The sequence below is a fragment of the Boleophthalmus pectinirostris genome, unplaced genomic scaffold (genome assembly GCF_026225935.1).
Source record: "Boleophthalmus pectinirostris isolate CB_2022bp ecotype Guang Dong unplaced genomic scaffold, ASM2622593v1 HiC_scaffold_17, whole genome shotgun sequence".
In the NCBI taxonomy this organism is placed as follows: Eukaryota; Metazoa; Chordata; class Actinopteri; order Gobiiformes; family Gobiidae; genus Boleophthalmus; species Boleophthalmus pectinirostris.
The window spans coordinates 7,182,905-7,208,641 of record NW_026571115.1 but is presented as its reverse complement, the minus strand read 5'-3'; the positions used below and the strand labels follow the sequence as shown (position 1 = coordinate 7,208,641).

The 25,737-nt window shown below is 41.1% G+C and overlaps 1 protein-coding gene across 1 annotated transcript in view; it reads left to right on the top strand.

Annotated features, from left to right (window-relative positions):
• The window catches only part of syt3 (synaptotagmin III), a 170,135-nt gene that overhangs the window by 120,195 nt on the left and 24,203 nt on the right, over positions 1 to 25,737 (top strand). The window contains exon 7 of the mRNA XM_020933125.2: positions 8,801 to 8,921. Coding sequence (XP_020788784.1) covers positions 8,801 to 8,921 — 121 coding nt within the window. The remainder of the gene's footprint in view (positions 1 to 8,800; positions 8,922 to 25,737) is intronic.

The window sequence follows — 25,737 nt, the reverse complement described above, 5'->3', positions numbered from 1 at the left end:
CTTTGCGGCGTCTGCTGGACCTGGGCTTGTCAAAAACATCTCCAGTCATTTCAGATCTTTTTCTTATTCTTTGTACTTGACGCTGAGACACATTGAAGGTGTCACCACCTCAGCAGTGGATCTGGTCTTCAGCCTCTTGATAATTAACGCTTTGGTCTCAGGGTGGATCTTAGGCATGTTGTCAGAGGTCAAGTTGCAGTTGATGTGAAGGTCTGGTGTGCTGGGGTTCTTTTTATACACACCCACTAATTGATCGATCAGTAACTGATCACAGGTGAGGCTGTAATCTAGGATTGGGTGCATCATATGACAAGGCCACAAGACTTTTGTCTTGCCAAAATCTGACCTTTCTGTGTTCATTAAATGATCAATCTTTCTTCAGTGAAGCAAATTTATTTTAGTATATTGAGCATAATTTGGGAGGGTTTTAGCTTCATATGAGACATTTCTAAAACCAATCAATTAATTTAAAGTCAGGTTATAAGCTTTTGTTTCTACAAAATGGATAAGCGACAAGACTTTTGTCAGGGACTGTAGATAGTTTGACCTCTAATATGGCGGCATAAACAACAGGTCACATGCTTTTGTGACGTAGAGTTGTGCAAAAATATTGATATATGTGTTATAGTTTAATGTGATGATACGGTATTGATATCGTGGGCTTCTGTATTGATATATCACCAAGAGTAATTTTTGGTGTATTTTACTGAATTATTTTGTTGCAGTGCTGTAGTTTTGTTGCTTGTTTAGAGGAAGGAAACTTGTTTATGCGACACATTTGACATTTTCGCTGTTGACAGATGATTAAAATGTGTGTTTTTTATATTGACTTTGGTTGGTTTAACAAAGACTTTTAGTATCACAGCCGAGATTTTGCCATCCTTTTTTATCGAACCGCATCTAATCGATTTGAAATATATCGTATTGTATCGAAAGCACTGTATCGAGATATGTGTCGTATCGTGGCCTATGTATCGAGGTATGTATTGTATTGGCAACTTCTTGATGATACCCAGCCCTACTTGTGGTGTCATGTAGTAATACAGGAAGTGCTCCACTGTATTTTTAAATGCCACACACCTTCACTTGAATCATTTGAATGATTGCACCTTTGGAATTGCCAATTTAGACTGAACAAAAGTGAAAATTGCTGCCAAAGTTGCCAAAATTGAGCTGTTAAATTGAAAACTACATGACATCACAAGATGGAACAGAGCATTCTAAGCTTTGGAGATGCAGACTATAATGCAGGCTTATAATAAAGGGTTACCTGTATTTTCCGGGCTATTAGACGCGCTCTTAAGCCTCCAACCCCATCAAAAAACGCCCTATACACAAATCCACTCAGGTGTCCCAGCATGACTTCAGTAAACTACAAAGCCGCACCACCCGCGGCGCACGCAAACACACACGGAACAGACAGCGACCACACAGCGAAACACACCCACAGACACACTCATCACTCCACGCCGACGAGGAACGGAACGGAGGAACGAACCAAAAAAGCGAGTGCAATGTGCCACTTCTAGACACAACTGAACAACTGAGTCACCGCGAACACGCCGACAATCCAGCGATCCCAGACAACACCCTCCCTACACGCCACAACTGAACAAAGCCCAGAGTCACCGTGAACGTGCCAAATAAACTCCAACTGACCCATCCAACTGTTGTGTTTTGTTTAAAGTCTGGTGCGGTTTATTTGTGAAAAAATTTCAAAAATAGACCATTCTATGTAGGGTTGGGTATGATTAATTGATAATTGATCATTAAGAATTTCATCAATTACGTTCATTTTAATCGACAAACCGAATGTAGGTTGTTGTGTGTAGTGTGACCAAACAGGTGTGTACATGTGTCTCTGCATCAGAAGGAGCGAGACACAAACAGTGGGTCAGTCTGCAACGTACCTGAAGCACAAATGTGTATTTAATGATGATTTGTACAAGAAATTCCACACTTTCCGTTGCGTTCAGGACAAGTGTGAGTCCATGTGCACAGTGTATAAAGCAGCACATATGTTTGTCGACACATATGTATGTTGTGTCCAGTGGGAAAAAGTTTTTCCAGGTGAGAGTCGCGCAATGTCGATGACGAGTCCCCACCTCCCTCCCCCCGTACGGTGTCCTGGTTTTGACAAACACAAATCTGGTCACACTAACCTGTATTCACCTGAGTCATGTCTTTTAATCCGACAGAAATTGAACCACATCAGCGACACAAGAGCTGTAGTTTTATCTTCACTTAGTTTATGCAAATGAGCGATTTTAAGTTTTGTTTCTGTGAGATTTGCACAAAACTGAATTAAACACATTATAATGTCAAACGGGCTGATGTGGCTCTAGAGTCGTTACGGTTTATATGTCGTAAAGTTGAATTTATTTATGCAGATTAGTAGTGCAGATAGTAATAATAATTACGATAATTTTAATATAAAAACGTTAATGATTAATCGATAATCGATCGTTAATTCTTCCGACGATCGATTAAGAAAATTTTATCGAATGCCCAGCCCTAATTCTATGCATTTTATAATCCAGAGCGCCTAATAGTGTGAAAAATACGGTACTCAGACATGTGTGAATGAAGCAAAACACAACTCCAGGAATGTTTTTTCAATGAATTCAATTTGACTAAAAACAAAATCCAATAGTTACAAATCTTCCATGATCAGCTTGGGGCTTTTTAATTAGTCATATCAGTCAAAGCGTGCAGTTTGGGGCTGTCATGTTGTCTCAGTAACTCTATTTCACGACCAAGGGAAAAGCTCTGTGCTCAATACTGATGTTCACTGCGACTCCATTCACTTTAATAATATAATAGCAGAGTCTATAGAGTGAATGGAGAAAAGTGCAATTACAGACATTTGTGTGGACTCGCTCTGATTAAACAGGCTGTAACAGTGAAAGTGTCAGGACTTAATTGTAGTTATCCTTTGTATTTCTTTTAGCGCAATGTCCTCTCAGCGACGAGGAGGTCAAACACAGATAAAGCGTATGGATTTTTAAGTCTTACGATCACATTTTTACACATATTTGCACTGATACCAACATTTAAGACAAAATACCATCCATTTTCTGTCACTTTATCTGCGGACAAAGACAGCAGTTTAAGCAGAGCTGCCCAGACCTCCCTGCACTCTCGATGGTGGAGGAGCAGCAGCTGTACTCCGAGCTCCTCCCGTGTGACTTCACTATGATCTTGTTCTTTCAGTTATTAACCAAAGCTCATGACCATAGGCGAGGGTAGGAACGTAGATCGAGAGCTTTGTTTTTGAACGAAAATACAAACTTCTGATCCACAAATGTTTGGAATTGACTCCACAAACTTCCCTAAAATACCAGATTTCCAGTTTTTATTCAGAATAAGACAGGAGATTTTGTTTTGTGGAGGAAATGATGTTACTTTAGAAATTTCTTACTTTCTGATTTGCTCATGGAGTCCATTGAAATTGCAATTTTGATTTGACTGTTATTCGTTTTGCTCCAGATAAAACCCAGGACCTTGTAGCTGTTTGGCGCCCCCCTCTCTCTTCAGGTCAGACGGGGGACTGACACTGTAGAGACTCGGGCGCTGATGGTTTTTTAACACGTTGTCATTTCACATTAGACCCTCCTCATGTCAGTGCGGCTGCTCTTTTAGGGACAGAGACAGTTCAGTCCATCACAGCATCTCTGGACTCTGCTTCTTACAGGATTTGCTGGTCCCAATTTAGTCCCAATTTAGTCCTTGTTTAGTTCTAATTTAGTCATAGTTTTGTCCTGGTTTATTGCTGGTTTAGTCCCAGTTTAGTCCCAATTTAGTCTTGGTTTAGTCCTGGTTTCTTTCTTCTATTGTTGTTTAAGGACAGAGACAGTTGAGTTCATCAGGTGTCCTCACGTCTCTGGTTCTTGTGAGGTTCTGACAGTTGTGAACACCCCTTCACTGCTGTATATATGTCTCCCTGACCTGTGTAGTCCTGGTTTAGTTCTAGTTTAGTCCTGGTTTAGTCCTGGTTTGTTCCCCGTTATTGTTGTTTAGGGACAGAGACTAGTCTCTGCTAGTCTCATCACTGCTGTATATATGTCTACCTGACCTGTATATTCATGGTTTAGTCCTGGTTTAGTCCCTGTTTAGTCCTGGTATTGTTGTTTAGGAACAGAGGGAGTTGAGTCCATCAGCTTGTCTCTGGTCTCCGGTTCTTTTGAGGTTTTGACACTTGTTAACACCCCTTCACTTCTGGATGTCCCTCTGACCTGTTAAGGCCTGGTTTAGTCCTGGTTTAGACCTGGTTTAGACCTGGTTTAGACCTGGTTTAGTCCTGGTGTTGTTTTTTTTAGGAACAGAGACAGTTGAGTCCCTCAGCTGGTCTCTGGAATCCGGTTCTTTTGAGTTTCTGATAGTTGTGAACAGGCCATCAGTGCTGTATATATGTCTCCCTGACACCTTTAGTCCTGGTTTAGTCTTGGTTTAGACCTGGTTTAGTCCTGGTATTGTTTTTTTTTAGGAAGAGAGACAGTTAAGTCCCTCAGCTTGTTTGTGGTCTCCGTTTTTTTTTGAGGTTTTGACAGTTGTGAACAGCCCATCATTGCTGTATATATGTCGCTCTGACCCGTTTAGTCCTGATTTAGTCCCTGTTTAGTCCCTGTTTAGTCCTGGTTTGTTCCCCCTATTGTTGTTTAAGGACAGAGACAGTTGAGTCCATCAGCTGGTCTCTGGAATCCGGTTCCTTTGAGGTTCTGACAGCTGTGAACCCCCTGTCACTGCTGCATATATGTCTCCGTGGCCTGTGTATTCCTGGTTTAGTCCCTGTTTAGTCGTGGTTGAGTCCTGGTTTAGTCCCGGTATTGTTGTTTAGGGACAGAGACAGTTGAGTCCATCAGCTGATCTCAAGTCTCTGGTTCTTTTGAGGTTTTGACACTTGTTAATACCCCATCACTGCTGGCTCCCTGACGTGTGTAGGCCCAGTTTAGTCCTGGTTTAGAATTGGTTTCGTCCTGTTTTAAGTCCTGGTTTAATCCTGGTGTTGTTGTTTAGGGACAGAGACAGTTGAGTCCATCAGCTGGTCTCAGGTCTGTGGTTCTTGTGAGGTTCTGACAGTTGTGAACAGCTCATCACTGCTGTATATATGTCCCTCTGACCTGAGAGGAGAGGGCAGACAGGAAGTCACACTCCAGTCTATGGACATCTGTCAACTGTCTCCTAGGACAAAAAACCTGCTCTGTACGACGGGGCTGGACTGAAAATGTCAACGACGGATACAGAAACCTGGGATCAGAACAGCACCGCGCCAACTCTGAACGGGCCAGTGGGTCAATAAAGTGGATACTTCGATGTCTTAAATAGGTGAATCGATTAAACACAGATAATTGATTATTGAAATAATCGTCAACTAATTTAGAAATGAAATAATCGTTAACTGGTCTATAAACAGACTTAAAATCAACTGAGAGAATCGGTTTAATGAATCAGACAAGACAGTAATTATTATTAAAGAATTTGACTTGAGAAAAAATACATTTTGCATTTTTCATGATCCAGGTCTAGTCCTGGTCTAGTCCTGGTCTAGTCCTGGTCTAGTTCTGGTCCAGTCCTGATTTAGTCCTGATCTAGTTCTGGTTTAGTTCTGGTCTAATCCTGGTCTAGTCCTGGTCTAGTTCTGGTTTAGTTCTGGTCTAGTCCTGGTCCTGGTTTAGTTCTGGCCTAGTCTAGGTTTAGCCCTGGTTTAGTCCTGATTTAGTCCTGGTCTAGTCCTGGTTTAGTTCTGGTCTAGTTCTGGTCTAGTCCTGGTCTAGTCCTGATTTAGTCCTGGTCTAGTCCTGGTTTAGTTCTGGTCTAGTCCTGGTCTAGTCCTGGTTTAGTTCTGGTTTAGTTCTGGTTTAGTCCTGGTCTAGTCCTGGTTTAGTTTGGGTCTAGTCCTGGCCTTTTCTAGTTCTGGTTTAGTCCTGGTCTAGTCCTGGTTTAGTTCTGGTCTAGTTCTGGTCTAGTCCTGGTCTAGTCCTGATTTAGTCCTGGTCTAGTCCTGGTTTAGTTCTGGTCTAGTCCTGGTCTAGTCCTGGTCTTGTCCTGGTTTAGTCCTGGTTTAGTTCTGGTTTAGTCCTGGTCTAGTCCTGGTTTAGTTCGGGTCTAGTCCTGGTCCTGGTTTAGTTCTGGCCTTTTCTAGTTCTGGTTTAGTCCTGGTCTAGTCGTGGTCTTGTCCTGGTTTAGTTCTGGTTTAGTCCTGGTCTAGTCCTGGTTTAGTTTGGGTCTAGTCCTGGTCCTGGTTTAGTTCTGGCCTTTTGCTAGTTCTGGTTTAGTCCTGGTCTAGTCGTGGTCTTGTCCTGGTTTAGTTCTGGTTTAGTTCTGGTTTAGTTCTGGTTTAGTCCTGGTCTAGTCCTGGTCTAGTCCTGGTTTAGTTCGGGTCTAGTCCTGGTCCTGGTTTAGTTCTGGCCTTTTCTAGTTCTGGTTTAGTCCTGGTCTAGTCGTGGTCTTGTCCTGGTTTAGTTCTGGTTTAGTCCTGGTCTAGTCCTGGTTTAGTTCTGGTCTAGTTCTGGTCTAGTCCTGGTCTAGTCCTGATTTAGTCCTGGTCTAGTCCTGGTTTAGTTCTGGTCTAGTCCTGGTCTAGTCCTGGTCTTGTCCTGGTTTAGTCCTGGTTTAGTTCTGGTTTAGTCCTGGTCTAGTCCTGGTTTAGTTCGGGTCTAGTCCTGGTCCTGGTTTAGTTCTGGCCTTTTCTAGTTCTGGTTTAGTCCTGGTCTAGTCGTGGTCTTGTCCTGGTTTAGTTCTGGTTTAGTCCTGGTCTAGTCCTGGTTTAGTTTGGGTCTAGTCCTGGTCCTGGTTTAGTTCTGGCCTTTTGCTAGTTCTGGTTTAGTCCTGGTCTAGTCGTGGTCTAGTCCTGGTTTAGTTCTGGTTTAGTTCTGGTTTAGTTCTGGTTTAGTCCTGGTCTAGTCCTGGTCTAGTCCTGGTTTAGTTCGGGTCTAGTCCTGGTCCTGGTTTAGTTCTGGCCTTTTCTAGTTCTGGTTTAGTCCTGGTCTAGTCGTGGTCTTGTCCTGGTTTAGTCCTGGTCTAGTCCTGGTCTAGTCCTGGTTTAGTTCGGGTCTAGTCCTGGTCCTGGTTTAGTTCTGGCCTTTTCTAGTTCTGGTTTAGTCCTGGTCTAGTCGTGGTCTTGTCCTGGTTTAGTTCTGGCCTGGTCTAGTCCTGGTGTAGATCTGGCCTAGTCTAGGTTTAGCCCTGGTCCCTCTCTGGGTTAGTCCTTGTCTTGTTCTGGTCTAGTCCTGGTCTAGCCCTGGTTTAGTCCTGGTTTACTCCCGATTTATTCTTGGTTAAGTCCCAGTTTTTACCCTGTTTCGTCCTGTTTTACTCCTGTTTTAGTCCTAGATTAGACCTGGTCTAGTCTTGATCTAGTCCTGTTTCTAGTGCTGGTTTTGTCCTCCTGGTGTAGTCCTTTTCTAGTCCTGGTTTAGTCCTTAGTCCTAGTCCCAGTACAGAAAGTGTGAGTTTAGTTCTGTTTTAATCCTGTTGTAGTCAGGGTTTTGTCCCGGTTTAGTCCCGGTTTAGTCCAGGTTTAGTCCTGATTTGGTCACATAATTGAATTGCAGACACAGGGAGAACACGCAAACTCTACACGAAAACCCCTGTCCAAATTTACAGAATCAAACTGAAACCCTTTTTGCTGTGAGGTCGGAAGACTCACCTCTAACCACTATTCCCCTGACTGCAGCACTCACATCAGACATCCCGGCGGACACGGGTCGGCGCTTCTCTTCACTGCATATTTTTATTGTGTCCTTGGGCAAGACACTCCCCCTCCCCGCGCCCGTGTGTGACTGACTCAGTGGATGGATTCTTGCCCAGCGCAGAAAGTGTGATTGTTTGTGTTCAGATTCTAGAAACATCTGTCAGAGCTTTTTGTCCTTGAGTTATATTTCTGTGTTTGACAGCTGTGAAATTCATACTCATTGCACTCTCTTTCTCTTTCTCTTTCTTCTCCCTCTCTCTCTCTCTTTTCCTCATTTGCTCCCTGTATTTCTCGCTCTACACCTCTCCCCCTTTTCCTTTTTCTTTTTTGCTTTCTTCGCATCTTGTTTCTTGCATCCCCTGATCGCTCTCTCTCCGTCTCTTAATTTCTCTTTCTCCCCCTCTCTTTCTCTTTTTTCTCACTCCCTCCCTGTATTTTTCTCTCAACTCTCTCTACACCTCTCCCTTTGCTCCTTTCTTTTTCTCTCTCTTGCATCCCCTGATCACTCTCTCTTTCTCTCTCTCTCCCCCCACTTTCTACCCACCCACCATAACTCTCCCTCCTTCTTGTTCTCTCTCTCTCTGTCTCTTAATTTCTCTTTCTCTTCCTTGTTGCCCCCTTTTCTCCCGCTCTCTTTTCCTCCCTCCCTCCCTCTGTTTTTCTCTCAACTCTCTTTTCCTTGCTCCTTTCTTTTTCTCTCTCTCTCTCTCTCTCTGTTACTTTTTTATCCTCTTTCTCTCTCTCTCTCTCCATCTCTCCAACTCTTACTCCCATATTCCTTTACTCCCACTTTCTACCCACTCCCTCCTTTTCGCTTTCCTTTCGCTCTCTCACTTTTCCTCTCTGTCTCTTCATTTCTCTTTTTCTCCTTGTTTCCCCCTTTTTCCTCTCTCTCCTCCTCTTTCTATTTCTCTCTCTCTCCTCTCCTTTGTTCTCTCTCTTTAACCCTCTCTCTTCTCTTCTCTTTTCTCACCTCTCCCTGTCTTTCTCCATCCTCCTCGCTCCTTCCCCTTCCTTCTTTCGATCTCGCCTGTCTGTCTCTTTTGTAATACTGGCTCACCGTTTCTCTCTTCTTCTCTCTCCTTCTTTCCCTCTCGTCTTAAACAGGAGAAACCAGACCTGGGAGAGTTGAACTTCTCTCTGTGTTACCTGCCCACGGCCGGCAGACTCACCGTCACCATCATCAAGGCCACCAACCTCAAAGCCATGGACCTGACCGGCTTCTCAGGTGAGCCCCAGACACAATACAAAACAAATTAATACCACAATGAAAACAAAAAAACGCTTTATTTAGACAAAAGAATGTGATTTTCAGTGTTAAACGGTAGTACTTTCTTTTATATTCCCCTAAATCCTTAAATCTGACTGTATTTTTTGGACTATAAGTCACTCTGGAGTATAAGTCGTACAGCCAAAAAATGTAAAACGAGGAAGAAAAAACATATATAAAATTTATTTTATAAAATCAGAGACCAGGAACTGACATCGGCAAGTTCTAGTAATAACAATAGAAGAGAGAACAACAGGCTGTTAACGTCACATATGAACAGTTCTTCAGATAAATATAACATAAACAACAGAACAGAACAATTTTACCAAACTCTCCATCTCACTCCAAATCACTAAATCCATTCAGTTCTTCATCCTCTGTGTCACTTCTGAGCAACTCCGCTTCCTCTTCTGTGTAGCTGTCGTCAGACTCAGCATCAGTTCCAGTTAGAATTATTTTAGCCTTTCTGAATCCCGCCAGGATAGTTTCAATTGTCACTGAAGTCCAGGCTTTGTCCATCCATCCAATGACTTCCAGGAAAGTTGCATGGCGCATCCTTCCAGTTACCATGAAGCTGTGTTCTCCATCCCCGCTTTCTGTCAGTCCCTAACTAGTTTCTCGCTCTCTCCAAACTTTCTTTTTGCCGCTCAGTTAGTTATCGTTTTCGGCTGCGTATTTCACTACTTGCAGCAGGACAGAGGCTCTTTCTGCAGGAGACATGTGCAGTAGAGTGAAGCGACAGTGGTACAGGGGTAATACTAAGAGTGCCCTCTGTTGGCTTTAATATATAAGTCGCACCGATGTACAAGTCGCAGGAAACACCCAAACCATGAAAAAAGTGTGACTTATAGTCCGAAAAATACAGTAATCCCTCAGTGGTCCAGGTGGTCCATTGGAATATACTAGTCTATGTGCTCTTATACTTGTTCTGATACAATTCACGATCATTCTAAAGCTTCAGGAAAGGTTCATTTCTGTCCTGTGGTTGTGACTTTTTTAGTATCGATACCTGCTAAAACGAGTATGTGTTATTATGGCTTTGTAACTGATTTTCAAGACATTTGACAGCCCTCGTTTCCGTATTTCCTGGGGACATTGCATTGACATTACTTGACATTATAACTGTAACTTATTTGAACCCGTATCTGAACTTTAAACCAGAATGTTAAAATAATAATAGAGGATTTCAGTCAAGGAGACCTTAGACTTAGACAAACTTTATTGATCCACAGGGGAAATGATTTGGACACAGTAGCTCACACATCACAATATAATATAACAAAAGACTAAAAAATATAAATGGGAATAATAAATTGTAAATAAATAACAAAAAACATAGCAAGAGACTGGTGTCAAATAAGGCATAAGTATATAAATGTATGTGTACAAGTCAAAATAAATAGAATCTCAGGTATATACAAGAACTGACCTGCAGAAGACCTGATTTCTGTCCCCAAAAGATATGATTTTTGTCTCCACACTTTTATAAATACCTGTTCACACACATACACAGACACAGACATTGAAGTTCCATGCTTCTTGAAGACATTACAATGACTAGGGATGCACACATATCCTATTGGACCTTTAATTTGATGTAATAAAACTAGTAAATCATTTAATCGCATGATAACTTTTAACAAGCTCGATCACTTTTCTGGACGATTCTGGATGATGTTCTATTTGCATGTTTGTTGTCTTTGTGTCTAGCAACAAGACTGAATGTCAAAAGGCTTCTGTCGCTCTCAACTGACTCCTCTAGTTTCCTTGGCGTAATGATGCTTCAACGAACATGCTAATTAGGCGACTTGCCAGCACAGCACCCATAGTCACCCACCTCGAACGAAACTCACGATGCCAACAGGGGCGAATTTGGAGTCTGTCTGTATTATGAATAGGATTTTAGGATCAACAATGGTTTATCCAAGTGCATTTTTTGTTAACAAGTCCTTGCTGTAAGCCAGACTACATTAGGCCAGTGGACCGGTACCGAGTTGTGGGTCGTTTGGTACCGCGCCCTCAATATTTTCATGCTCGTCAGTCCGTGAGCATATTGCCTGACGTTCAGCCAGTCCTTTGGCGCAAAAATGATTTTGGGGACCGCTGCATTAGGCTATTCTTATGTTAGCAAGTCTATTTTATTTAGGCCTATTGTTTTTGGTTGTCTTGCAGTTCCTGTGTGTTAGATGTTCTTTAGAAAGTCAAGTTTATTGATCTTTGAAAGGGTGTTCAGTGGTCCCTCGTTTACGTTCTAAAAATAACCCTCGATAAGTGAAATCCGCAAAGTAGTTAACTTTATATTTTACAATGATTATATCTGTTTTAAGTCTGTAAAACCCCTCACCACACATTTTATACACTTTTCTCAGACAGGACAGTTACAAGCCTTTTTGCCTCCTTCTTAAAACTTATTGCTGCTGTCGTCCTTTTGTTATGTTCCTCCTTCTTTATGTAAGATTCATTTATTCTGTAATGGAGCCCTACAGCGCAGAGTCCTGCACGGGTCCATTTTTGGAGACCCGGAGTACGCCACCGCACTCGTGCAGTATCGTATCGTACCCACGCAGTACAGCACCGCACCCGCGTAATACACCACTGCACCCGCGCAGTACAACAGCACACCAGCCCTGTTAACCCGAGATTATATCAAACTTTTGCGCTGCATACGCCACAGATTGAACCAAGACTAAACCAGGACCAACCCAGGACTGATTCCAGGACTGAAGAGAAGGACTAAACCAGGACTGAACTGGAACTAAAACAGAACTAAACCAGAACTGAAACAGGAATCACTGTCGGGACGGGCTCGGAGGTGACCACAGGAGAAAGGACCGACAGAGAGCTCCGCACCTCATGGAGGGAAGCGTGGCAAATGCCCGATGGCGCTTTGCGAACACCCTGCTTGGGGTTTTCTCTCTTAAATCCAAATTAGTCCTGGTTTAGGCCTGGTTTAGTCCTGACCCACCCGTGTATAATTACTACCCGCCCGTAATATGCAATAACCGTTCATACGCTGTAAAAAAAATAAAAAATAAAAAAAAAGCATGCAAAATTGCACACAAAAAATAATCCACGAAACAGGGAGACCGCGAAAGGTGAACCGCCATATAACGAGGGACAACTGTATTTGCATTTTTATTCCGTTGTCATTATATTAGTTGAAGATGGTCTCAAAATGTCAATATTATCGTTTATCGCAATAATTTCTTGGTCAGTTAATCGTACAGCAAAATCTGTTACCATTACAGGCCTATTTACAGGCTGAATTAGTTCTAGAACATCTCATAATGTTTGAAGGTCCATACACTGATATCGGTTCATAATAATATCAAGTGTAAAGTTGCATCCTTAACATTGACTCACATTCATTTCCTGGAGATGATAACTTATTTCAAACCATCTCTGAACTTTTAACCAGATTGTTGAACTAATACTAAAGTCACACACAGGTTCACACACATAGGTACACACACACACGGGGGGGGAGGGTGTAATCGGCTTATTAAACTCATGGACACACACACACTAAACATCTGCTGCTGTGGAGATAAGCCTGGACTTAGCTCTGTGCAGGTGAACAGGTCAGACCAAAGTCCAGGCTCCTACAACTTTCACATCAGAGGAGTTTGGTCCAGGGGAGAGCACATGTTTGATACTGTTTTTATGCATGGGATTAAGCTACCTGTTACATGCAATGCTTTGAAGACTTTTCCCATTCAAATGATATAGTATTTAGCTTTAAATGGCTTTAAATCGCTATGGCAATGGTCCTTATTGTTAATAAGTCTGAACTGAAAATCCTAACTTGAATGGTTTGGTGGAGGAAGCTTGTACAGTATGATGTACCATTCTGCTATTTTAGAAAACAAAACCAATGGCAATTTCTGTTTCTTAAAGGTGCAATATAGACCTTTTCTGGTGGTATGTCTGCCTCTTGCTTCTTTTCATGTAGATATCAGGTTTATATAATGTTTTTTTTAATTCGGAATTAACTGTTCGGAATTAAATAGTTTGGAATTAAAATATTCTCTTTCAAGTTTACATGGAAATAGTAATTGCAAATTGAGGTTTACATGGAAAACACGTTAAATCCTCTTTATTTAATTCCGCTCAATGTCTGACGGTGTGGAAGGGTTCTGATCAGACAGGGACACCAGCTTATTTACGTCAACCGGAAGAAAACACACACTTCAGCTGCTACAGGCTTTTTTGTCATCTCGGTTTGTCGTTACGCCACGGACACAAACATGATCCAAAGCTTTTCCGCAGTCGTTCCGATGATAATTGCGCAGCAGCTGGAGAATTCTCTCATCACGCTTTACATCTGTCAGCTTAGGAGAAGAAGGGAAGAGTGTCGGAGAAGGGAGGAAGAAGACAAACTGAGCAGACGGCTGCTCTACCTCAGCCCACTCCGCATCCCGCTCACAAATCCACATAGATGAAAGTCCGAAACCAGGACTGGTGGAGCTGGATCGTCCGGATCACGTCAGAAGGGCGACCCAACGAGCATGTGCTGAACAACTGGAAATATTTTTAAGAAGAATAAACATTTACATGATCGAGGAATAAATTAATTTGGCTTTAAAATTGGAATAAACCACCCACTTACTTTGGAATTACGTTTAATTCCGAATAATCATTTTCATTAGGAATTAAGTGTTTACCTGCTCTTTTTAAAGCGCCATTAATTTGTATTCAGTATTAGATGATGATTAGATGTGAGATGAAGCTCTCATATAAACATGGCAATTGTTTTGCCTGGAACTGCATTAAACATATCTATCTCTGTGGAGAAATCAAACAACAGAAAGTTACATGTCAGATCTGTGGAAAGGCAACCTTTCAGTGAGAACAGTGAGAGTGCATGTTTCGTAAGGTATTTTTAAAACTGAAAACACCTGTAATTGAATACATGCAACATAGATAAGCCATACTATGGAACATTTGTGGCAAAGGAATAACATCTCTATGGATACCAGCAGACAACAAAAAGTCACATAATGCATCTTTAAAGGTGCATTATGTAACTTTTCTGGTGGAGGGTTCGTCAAATGCTTTTCTTCATGCAGATGTTATTGCTTTGCCTGGAATGTTTCACAGTATGGTATTAAACTTTTCTATCGTCATGGACACCAAATAAGGCCATGTTACAGGGTAGATCTGTGGAGAGGCGACCCTGCTCACAGTCAGAATGCCTGTTTTTACGTATTTTTGAGCAGTAAAACCACCTGTAATTGAAAAAAAAAAGTAAGGTAGAGCTGTTTAATGTCAAACTGTGGAACATTTCGGGCAGGGCAATGACATATCACAGAAACAAGCAGGTGATGGACCCCATACCAAAAAGTTACACAGTGTATCTTTAAGTTAAAATATGTCTGAAGTGTGTTTTTTATTGTAAACTGAGCCGTCTAAAAGCGTTCTTTCTGTATGTGGAGGATTTGTAAACAGCGCAGGCTTTTGTAATGAGCGCGTTGACTCCCTGTGACCATAATGATCTGTATGTGGGGGTTAAATTGTGTTAAATTGTCATTTGAAAAGACAGTTTATCTTGTTTTTGTGATGAAAAGCCTCACGCCGAGAACAACAAATGAAGTGGTGGGAGTCGCTGCAGGCTCAGTGGAGGAGAGCCAGAGCTGTATATGATCTCTGTTAACATAAGTGCTTTTTTTTTTTTTTATAGTGGTTACAGAAGTAGCAGTATCTTTAGGAGTAGCATTAGTAGTAGTAGTAGTAGTTGTTGTAATAGTAGTTGTAGTAGTAGTAGTAATGGTAGTAGCATTATTATTAGAAGTAGTGGTAGCGTTTGTGATAGTAGTTGTAGTAATAGTAGTAGTAGTATCTAGTAGTAGTGGTGGTAGATGTAGTAGTAGTAGCACTAGTAGTAGTAGCAGTCCAGCAGTAGTAGTGATAGTGATTATATTTGTATCCATATTCATAATGATAGAAGTTGTAGTGGAGGTGAGGTTTTTCAGTTGCAATAACTACAACAGCACTATCTCTAGTAGTAGTAGTGGGAGTATAGTAGGAGTAGTAGTGTTTGTAGTATCTATCTAGTCGTAGTAGTGGTCATAGGAGTGCGAGGAGAAGTAGTGGTGGTAGTAGTAGTGTCTCTGTTAGCAGTGGCGGTTGCAGTTACAGTAGCAGAATTATCTCTAGTAATAGTATCAGTAGTAGTAGTTCTAGTAGTGGTAATGGTAGTAGTAGTCGTAGCAGTAGTAGAGTAGTAGTAGTATTATAGCAGCAGCAGTGCTAGTAGTAATATTTTACTATAGTGGTGCTGATAGTAAGTAGTAATAACAGCAGCAGTAGTAGTAGTAGTAGTAGTAATAGTAGTAGCAATATCTCCAGTAACAAGTAGTTGTAGTAGTAGTAATAGTAGCAGCATAGCAGCAATAGTGGTTATATTTGTATCCATATTCATAATTATACAGTGGTAGTAGTAGTAGTAGTAGTAGTAGTAGTAGTAGTAGTAGTATCTCTAGCAGTACTAGTGGTCGTAGGAGTAGTAGTAGGAGGAGAAGTAGTGGTGGAAGTAGTAGTAGTATCTCTAGTGGTTGCAGTTACAGTAGTAGCCATATCTCTAGTAGTAGTATTAGTAGTAGTATTATAGCAGCAGCAGTGCTAGTAATAATATTTGTACTGATATTCATAATTATAGAAGTTGTAGTGGCACTGATAGTAGTAAGTAGTAGTAACAGCAGCAGTAGTAGTAGTAGTAATAGTAGCAGCATAGCAGCAATAGTGGTTATATTTGTATCCATATTAATAATTATACAGTGGAAGGTGTAGTAGTAGTAGTAGTAGTAGTAGTAGTGGTTGTAGGAGCAGTAGGAGAAGGAGGAGGTGATAGTAGCAGTAGCAGTGCTAGTAGTATCTCTAGTAGCAGTTGCAGTTATAGTAGTAGCAATATCTGTAGTAGTAGTTCTAGTAATGGTAATAATAATAGTAATCATAGCAGTAGTAAAGTAGTAGTAGTATTATAGCAGCAGCAGTGTCTCGTAGTAATATTTGTATCCATGTTCATAATTACAGAAGTTGTAGTAGCACTGGCAGTAGAAAGTAGTAGCAACAGCAGCGGTACTAGTAGTAATAGTGGTATTTGTAGTAATAGTAGTAGCAGTATCTCCAGTAGTAAGTAGTTGTATTAGTAGTAATAATAGCAGCATAGCAGTAGTAATGGTTATATTTATATCCATATTCATAATTATACAGTAGTAGTTGTAGTAGTAGCAGTAGTAGCAGTAGTAGTAGTAGTAGTAATACTAGTAGTAGTAGTAGCAGTAGTAGTAGTAGTATTTATATTTAATGTATATTTTTCTTTGTATTAATTATGGTGTGTTTACGTTTGTGCACACCACCTCAAAATTCGCACTAAACTTGGACTAAACCCAGACTAGACCTGGACTAAACCAGGACTAGAACTCGACCAAATTAAGTCTACATCAGGACTCAAAGCAGGACCAAAAACTTAACTAAACTTATTTGGACTGGCCGTTTTCCTCTTAAGTGTCCTCTCGGGGCACAGACATTCTTGCACAGATAAACAGGCGATTCCAGTCAAACCGAAGTACAGACTTGATTACTTCATTTAGTCTGAAACAGGCTGAGATCTCATCATGTGGAGAAGCTTCAGGGGCTTTCAGATCTAATCATGCAGCCACTGTTTAGGACGTCATTCGTTTAACTTCACAAACAGACAATTGTAAATACATGATACTTAAAGTTCTTCAAGTAAATGTTTGTTTCGGGCGTCACAGAGCGTTAAATCTGGGGAAATGGGTGAAAGAGTGAGTTTGATAGAAGCCAAATTATAATGGTTAAACAACAGAGCGTCTCCAACCCAGCGACTGCAGAGGGGTTAGAGACAGGTTTGGTTTTGGTTTAGTCTTGGTTTAGTCCTGGTTTAGATAGACTTGGTTTTGTCCTGTTTATTTCTTGGTTAGACCTCATTTAGTCCTGGTTTAGTCCTGTGTTAGACCTGGTTTAGTTCTGGGTTTAGATTTCGATAATCCTGGCTCAGACCTGATTTAGTCCTGGGTTAGTCTTGGTTTAGACCTGGTTTGGTCCTGGTTTATTCCTGGGTTAGACCTGGTTTGGTCCTGGTTTAGGCCTGGGTTAGACCTGGTTTAGTTTTGGGTTAGACCTGGTTTGGGCCTGGTTTAGTTCTGGGTTAGACTTGGTTTAGTCCTGGGTTAGACCTGGTTTGGTCCTGGTTTAGTTCTGGGTTAGACTTGGTTTAGTCCTGGGTTAGACCTGGTTTGGTCCTGGTTTAGTCCTGGTTAGACCTGGTTTAGTCCTGGGTTAGACCTGGTTTACTCCTGGGTTAGACCTGGTTTAGTCCTGGTTAGACCTGGTTTAGTCCTGGGTTAGACTTGGTTTAGTCCTGGGTTAGACCTGGTTTAGTCCTGGGTTAGACTTGGTTTAGTCCTGGGTTAGACCTGGTTTAGTCCTGGTTAGACCTGGTTTAGTCCTGGGTTAGACCTGGTTTAGTCCTGGGTTAGACCTGGTTTAGTCCTGGGTTAGACCTGGTTTAGTCCTGGGTTAGACCTGGTTTAGTCCTGGGTTAGACCTGGTTTAGTCCTGGGTTAGACCTGGTTTAGTCCTGGGTTAGACCTGGTTTAGTCCTGGTTTAGTCCTGGGTTAGGCCAGGTTTAGAGAAACTCATCTTGGGCATTGCTTTATACCTAAATCTTGGTTTAGACCTGGTTTAGTCCTGAGTTAGACCTGGTTTAGTCCTGGTTAGACCTGGTTTAGTCCTGGTTTAGACCTGGTTTAGTCCTGAGTTAGACCTGGTTTAGTCCTGAGTTAGACCTGGTTTCGTGCAGGTCTTGTGCGGTATTCCCCTACATGTTTCCATTGGCAAGTTTAATCCCACACTTTGGAACAAAGACAAAGCAATAACATCTCCGCAGAGACCAGCAGGCTTTGTGCTCTGTGCACTATGAATCATGATTTGACTAGTTTTGACACAAAGTTATTCATACATTGGTCTCGTATGTGAAAAACATTCTTACTTTTTTACTTAAAGAGCACTGGGAATGCAGTGTATTTTGAAATAGTTCTTCCTGAACGCAGAACCCTTAACACTCTGAATACTGAATACCACTGTGACTGTAAACCTAAATAAATATATAGTCAAATAGATCACTTCCTCCTTTGACCTTTACATTGCATGTCATATATGCTAACCAGTCTGCCAGCGCACACGCCAACATGTCTAGACCGTGTACAAAATGGCCACCCTCTATCACTGTGAGATTTCCAAATGTGAACTGATTCACGGTGACATTTTTCATCTGCAAAGGTTATACCCATAAACGCACTGCTCAATACGGAGCCAATTCTGCAGCGCGTTCATCAAATTGAGTCATATCCAGAAATGTCAACTCCAGACTAAATAATTCCTGTTTTTTTCCCAATAGAAACACGGAGAAAGAATATTGGCAAAATCATCAGGTTTTGTGTAAGATTCCTGCAGTGGGATTGAGTTACAGATATTGTGTCATGTTTGAAATGAGAGACGGTTCAATACAAGCCCGGAGACCTGAAGGGCTGCACTGTGTGTCGTTTTTTTACTGTTAGTCTTTTTAAAGGTGCAGTATGTAACTTTTCCTGCGACCTGCTTGTTTCCAAGGAGATTTAAAGCTTATCCCACAGTATGACATTTAACAGCATTTATTTCGATACGTGTGGTTTTATTGCTCAAAACGATACCTGAAGAGCAAGTATTCTGACTGTACTGCATTTTGGTTCTAGTTGATCAATCCACAAACTGGGTGAAGTGTCGTACGTGTGTCCGACGGCCGTCATGACGCTACGTGCAGTGTTGGGGAGTAACAGATTACATGTACCGGAGTTACGTAATCAGAGTACAAATTATGAGTAACTGTATTCAGTTACAGTTACTATTTCAGTGAGTGGTAATTAGATTACAGTTACTTTGTTGAAATAAATGGATTACACAGAGGGATTTTCCTGTTTTCACATTTTGGGTTATATCTCTTTGTTTGTTTGTTTTTTTGTTTTTTTCGGTAATTCCACTCATTGTCCAAACCAGGACTAAACCAGGTCTAAACCAGGTCTAAACCAGGTCTAAACCAGGACTAAACCAGGACTAAACCAGGTCTAAACCAGGACTAAACCAGGACTAAACCAGGTCTAAACCAGGTCTAAACCAGGACTAAACCAGGTCTAACCAGGTCTAAACCAGGACTAAACCAGGTCTAAACCAGGTCTAAACCAGGACTAAACCAGGTCTAAACCAGGACTAAACCAGGTCTAAACCAGGACTAAAACCAGGTCTAAACCAGGTCTAAACCAGGTCTAAACCAGGTCTAAACCAGGACTAAACCAGGACTAAACCAGGACTAAACCAGGTCTAAACCAGGTCTAAACCAGGACTAAACCAGGTCTAAACCAGATCTAAAGCCAGGTCCAAACCAGGTCCAAACCAGGTCTAAACCAGGACTAAACCAGGAACTAAACCAGGACTAAAACCAGGTCTAAACTATGTCTCAAACAGGATTTAACAGGACTAAACCATGCCGTGCGGACCTGTGTCTCCTCGTCTTCTGTCAATAATATTTTTAATTTGGTTAAGTAAAGTCTGATCTTTTTATTTTCTTTTAGCAGACGAAACATCTTATGTGAAGATTTCCTGGTCTTTACTACTTTACAGCAAATCAAGTAATTCAAAGTATTCAGATTACGTTACTCACTTTAAGTAATTTATTGGATTCCGTTTCAAACTACATTTTGGGGTATGTAATCTGTAATCTGTAAGGGAATACATTTTAAAAGTCACCTTCCCAACACTGGCTACGTGCCACTCAAATTAGGTTGGAGTTCTAATTTTGCAGCGTCAACAGAGCGTCTCCAGGCTTTTTAGCAGGGAAAAGACAGAAAATAAGCACGTGGTGTCAAAATAAACTTCCAATGCCCTTTCAAAATACATTCTCTCAAACCACTGCAGTTGCATAAACACCGTGCGTCGCATCAAGATCTTGTGGATTGACTCGTGATGGACTACGGAAAGTTTACAGCCGTGGAGGATAAATATAACACTTTACGACATCAGACAGCAACTTCACAAGAACAACTTCTGAAGGAAAAGGTGCGTGGTGCAGACAACCAAAGTGAAATAGTGAGTAGCTTCATTAATGCAGCACCACAGATACGGCTTATTATCGCTGCAAAGCATCGTCTCGCTTGTTGTCAACGTTTGTTTTGTGATTTAAAATACATAATTCACCCAATCAGCAATGAATACATAAGCAATGTATAAAGTTTAGTGTTTAAATATGAGAATACACAGAAGCTGGCATCATATGAGCAGGTGCAAACTGAAACTTTTAAAAGTATGTGCATATTCAGCTGTCGATGTTACGTGTCGCTGATGCTCCTGGAGTAAATTCCAGTTTACTCTTTAACAATTCCAAAAAGCAGTACTAGAATGGAAACAAAAATATGAGGTCATTGTGAGGTCAAAATTGGAAACTGACTCATGAACTTTATATATTAGGAACTATGTAAAAGTCTCGTCTCGTCCTCGCGGACCCAATCTCGTATTTCATCTCATCTTATGGAAACTGTGTCTTGTCCCGTCCCTATTTCCTCTTTTTTATTGACAACAATTTCAGTTGTTTCAAGCTAATATGGTTATAACCATGGATCTATGGTTATAACTGTGACAGAAAGTGAAGGAGAGAGGTGGAGTTAAGAAGCTGGGCTACACTAAAATAGCATTAGCTGTGAGATATACACACTGGTAATACTGTTATGATCGATTATTACTACATTATTTCCATATTTGATATTTGAAAAGGTCTCTTGTTTGAAGATCAAGGAACAAAAACAAAGCTAGAAATCGGCGGTGAAGTTTCTGGTTGGACCCTGAAGTGCCATCATCTCTTATCAACTCTATAGGCTGTTGAGTCCAATGAGGTTCATTTGGTTTTCTGATAATTTATGTTATTAGGTTCTTTTTTCAGACCAAGAGTTTGTTTTCAGACCTGACAGTTTGGACTGCTCACTAGCGCTCTTCCTCAGACTGGTCACGTGATGTTGCTGCGATGTGTCCGCTCAGCTGATTTACACAGGTTTTGGAGTTTTCTGCAGTCCAACTTCCTCAGGGCAGTATCCCAGGTGTGTGAGAGTAAAAAAGCCCCCTCGTCCCGGTTTATAGTCTCTGGTGCATTTCTGTATTTCGATTGCCTCTTTAATCTAGCGACGATGTTTGTTGTCCTCTGTCCCAGTGATGTTTGCTCCGTCCCAGTCCATAACATGTATAGGCTGTGTTTTTGTCCCAGTCTGCCCCGGGGCAGGTGGTGCTCCCTGACGTGGGGTTTAACTGGAGATCTGAGCAGAGACAAAGCGCTGGCTCATCAGGTCCAACTGCTGCAGATGTGGCTCCAGATGTTACTATAGCCCCAGCGGACTTCACTGTGGCTTTGAAAATGAGTACACAGGACCACAAATCTACCTCTGCTTTCAAAGTCAACATAATAAGCACCATTATTTAAGGTCATATTGCCTTGTGCATGGAGGAACAGCAGTTGTGGTTCTCAATTTGAAATGCCATATACTATATTTAAAGCTGATATTTGCCGGCAAACCTGGCAACCCGAGCCTCAGCTGGTCTCTGGGGGAATAGTTAGTGCTTTGTAGTGTATTCTTTTGCAGCAGTGGAGCCCCAGGTGTGGAGAAAGAAGCGTGAAGTGAAAAGATGGAGAGTGAGTCGAAATAACAAGATGTGCACTACAGGGTTCAGATTAGGAAACGAAATCTAACATCAAACTAACCCGATTATGCTGTCGTCAATGGTGTCAACAAAACAATGACAACTTACTGAATGAATGGGCTACGTGCAAAAATGTTGACCTTACAATAGTTTTATTTATTCTGTGCTGTATTTATTATATTTACCACAAATTATACTTTTTGTGAAGCTGAAATACAAATTTGAGGCTACAGATTTTAAATTTAACCATCATTTTTAAATGCGAGCTGACTGGCACTTTTTGTTGCATTTTTATTGTTAAGACTTAAAGGTGCATTGTGTAACTTTTCTGGTGGAGATTCTGCCACCTGCTGGTCTCCATGCAACAGTTTAATGGTCAGATTTATGGAGAAGCAAGCCTGCACCTGGTAAGAATTCGTGTTTTTAAGGTATTTTTGAGCTAAAAAGCTATAAAGGGAGATATGTTTAATGCTCTACAGGAACATTCCAGGCAAAGAAAGAACATCTCCATGGAGACAAGCCTCTGTACTGGATTTCTTTCTAGGTATTTGAGCAAAACTTGTTATACCCCAGTACAGATATATTGAATAAGTTGCTCTTGAGGTAAAAATAAGTTTTTTTTTAAGTGCTGTCTGCATCTGATTATAAAGAATTCTATTGTCCAATAATCAGGAAGTGCACGTTAGCATGCTAGTTAGCTTTAACGTCACAGCCGTGGCCTCTGAAAGTTGTGGAAAGCTCTTATAAAGTCATCAGGGTGAATAATTAGGATGCTCAGAATGAAAAAAGAAAGTGAGGAATAACTTTGGAACACTGCAAACTGTTTTCAGTGATTTAGTTCTGTTTTTCATGTTTTTAAGTCAGTCAAAATCAGGTACAGCGCCTTTAAAACAATTAGTATTTAGATGTGATGTCAGTTAATTAGTGAAAATATAATACGGTCTACTTCGCTTTGCCTCTGGTCCCCTGTAGTGGGTGAGAAAGTCTGAACATTCTGATGACAAAGCATTTTAAAAGGGGCTGTACTCTGTGGGGGAATAAAGTGTGGTATCCCTCCATTAACCATAAACCAGGTGATAACATCTGCTCTTTGACAGTTCTGCCCTGTATGGACTTTCCTGTTTTCCCGTTTTAACCGCGCTGTACCTGATTTTTACTGTCTTAAAAACATGAAAAACACAAGTTGCAGTGGTCCAAAGTTACTCCTCACTTACAAAAAATGAAATCCAAGCACTCCAGAAAAGTCAAAGTAGACCGGTCATGCTTGAAACATGTTGGCTTTGACTTTTCTTCATGTTACTTTTCGTTTCATTGAAGTGAGGAATAACTTTGGACCACTGCGAACTCTTTAAAATGAACAGTTGTGTTTTTCATTTTTTGAAGACCTTGAAAATCAGGTACAGCGCTGTTAAAACGGGAAAACAAGAAAGTCCATACAGGGCAGAACTGTCAAAAGCAGATGTTATCGCCTGGTTTATGGTTAATGGAGGGAGACCACACTTTATTCCCTTGGAGAAAGGATAAAAACTTCAGAAAAAAACAAATCCAGGCACTCCAGAAAAGTCTAAATAGACCAGTCATGGTTGAAACACGTTGGCTTTGACCATTTAAATAGTCCTAACTATACTTTTCCTCATGTTACTTTTGCTTTTCTTGAGTGCCTGGATTTTGTTTTTTCTAAAGTTTTGATCCTTTCTCCAAGAGCACCCTCTACCTTTTCTCACTGATTGGAACCCCTGCAGCAAACAGACACATTTTTGGTTTTTAAGTGCTTTTCACAGTTTGCCGCCAGGGTAATGTTAAATGGTCACATTTTTGGTAAATGTTAAATGGTCACATTTTTATACAGCACTTTTCCACCTTCAAGGCACTCAAAGCGCTTTACAAAAAGGAACCACTCACCCATTCACACACACATTCATACACCAGTGTACACAGACACTACGGCTTGCCTTGTGACTTGCCCAAGGACACAACAACAGCGTTTCATCTGTGGGAGCCAGGATTGCACCGCCAACCTGTGGGTCAGTGGATCTGCCCCCTCAACAAATAATGTTGTGTAATGTAATTTTTTTTGTTTTTTTATGTTGAGAGCCGGATTCGAACCCACAACCTTTGGATCACTCTACCAACTGAGTTACCACCGATCAGCAACTAGCATGCTAATTGGAGATTTCCTGATTCTCAAACTGGTTTCATAATTACATGCAGACAGTACACATCTGATTTATTTTGACCTAAAAAGCTGCAGTGTGAACAACTAGCATGCTAACCACACACTCTTTGGATCACTCTACCAACTGAGTTACCACCGCTCAGCAAATAGCATGCTAACTGGAGACTTCCTGATTCTCAAACTGGCTTCATAATTAGGTGCAGACAGTACACATCTGACTTATTTTGACCTAAAAAGCTGCAGTGTTAACACCAACTAGCATGCTAACCACACACTCCATGACTCTCCGACAATAAAGCGCTTCGTAATTCGACGCAGACAGCACATAGCGCACTTATTTTGACCTAAAGTGCTGCACTGCCAACACCAACCGGCATGTTAACCGGGCGCTTCAATAAACCTCTTTCTAATTAGTCGCACCGGACACAGCGGACTATTTTGACCTCAAGAGCTGCGATGCTGATGCCAACTAGCATGCAAACTGCACACTTCCTGATTCTCTGACAATAAAGCGCTTCATAAGTAGATGCAGACAGTTCAAAGATGGCTTACTTTGCCCTGAACAGCTCCTTATACAATACATCTGTACTGAGCCAAGACAAATTTCGTTCATAAACTTGGAGAAAAAAAAATCTGCTGCACGCCCTTTAAATAAATGATATAAACGTAAAAGTATGGCCGCTTGTCAGAGTACATTTCGTGCATTACTTTTCCCACCTGAGCAGTTTGTAATGACGGTCTGGAAGCTCACAGGAGGCGTAGTATTTATAGGATTCAGCTCTGGCGTCGTGTTGAAAGAGCTGAATGGTGAGAGCTTATCCCTTTGTGCAGGTTTGATGCGGAGGGGACTGGATTTCCATGGGTTTTAACTGTGGCGGAGGCAGCTACACTAACAGTCAAACGCTTGGACACACGTTTTCATTTATTTCCATGACTATTTACAATATAGGTTCTCACTAAAAGCGTCAGAACTGTGAATGGACACGTGTGCAACGTAGCAGACAAAAAAGAAACTCAAAGTAGCTCCAAACTTGTTTCAGATTTGACACGTTCAAAAACAGCCACCCTTTGCTTTGGTCGTAGCTTTACACTTTCTGCATTTCTTAACCCAGCCAAGCCACACATTGAAAGGAAAACTATTTTAAAGGACTTTCACAGGTTTGCAGTACTGTCAACAAAGCAGAGGGTGGCTACTTTTACGACTTTGAATCTAAAATATAACAAATATTTAAGTTGAGTTTTTCGACATTTTCCTTTACTATATAATTCCATGTGTCTTAATTCATATATTTGATGTCTTCTGTGTGTAAACATAAAGAAAATGCCATGATTTAAACAGAAGTAGGACCCAAATAATTTCCCTTGTGGATCAATAAAGTTTAAGTCTAAGAATGTAGGACCGCAAACTTTAAGAAAGACCTGAAGCAAACCTAAATGGAACTTGCAGGATGACCAACAAACACGAAATAAAGCTCAAAAACACAAGCTGTGAGGACAAATGTTAAATTAAAACACCAAGGACATAAACTAAAGGAATAAGACACAGCAAAATATGCAAAACAGTTAAAACAAAACATGAAGCATGACAGAAAAACTACAGTGACTGAAGGCGTGTCCAAACTTTCGACTGGTACTGTAGCTCAGATCCGTAGACCTGCAGTGTTAAGGTCATCAGATATATGCTCTAGTTAGTTTATTATGCATAAAAAAGATTGTATTTCACCCAGCGCAGTGACATCTAGAGTGACTGCTGACGATGTGTGTTTAAAACTGCAAATCCAGGTCGAAATTTGGTGTGCTTTGTTTTTTTTAACATGTTACAATGACAAAAGGAGTGACTTTTTTCTGACCTGAGAGCA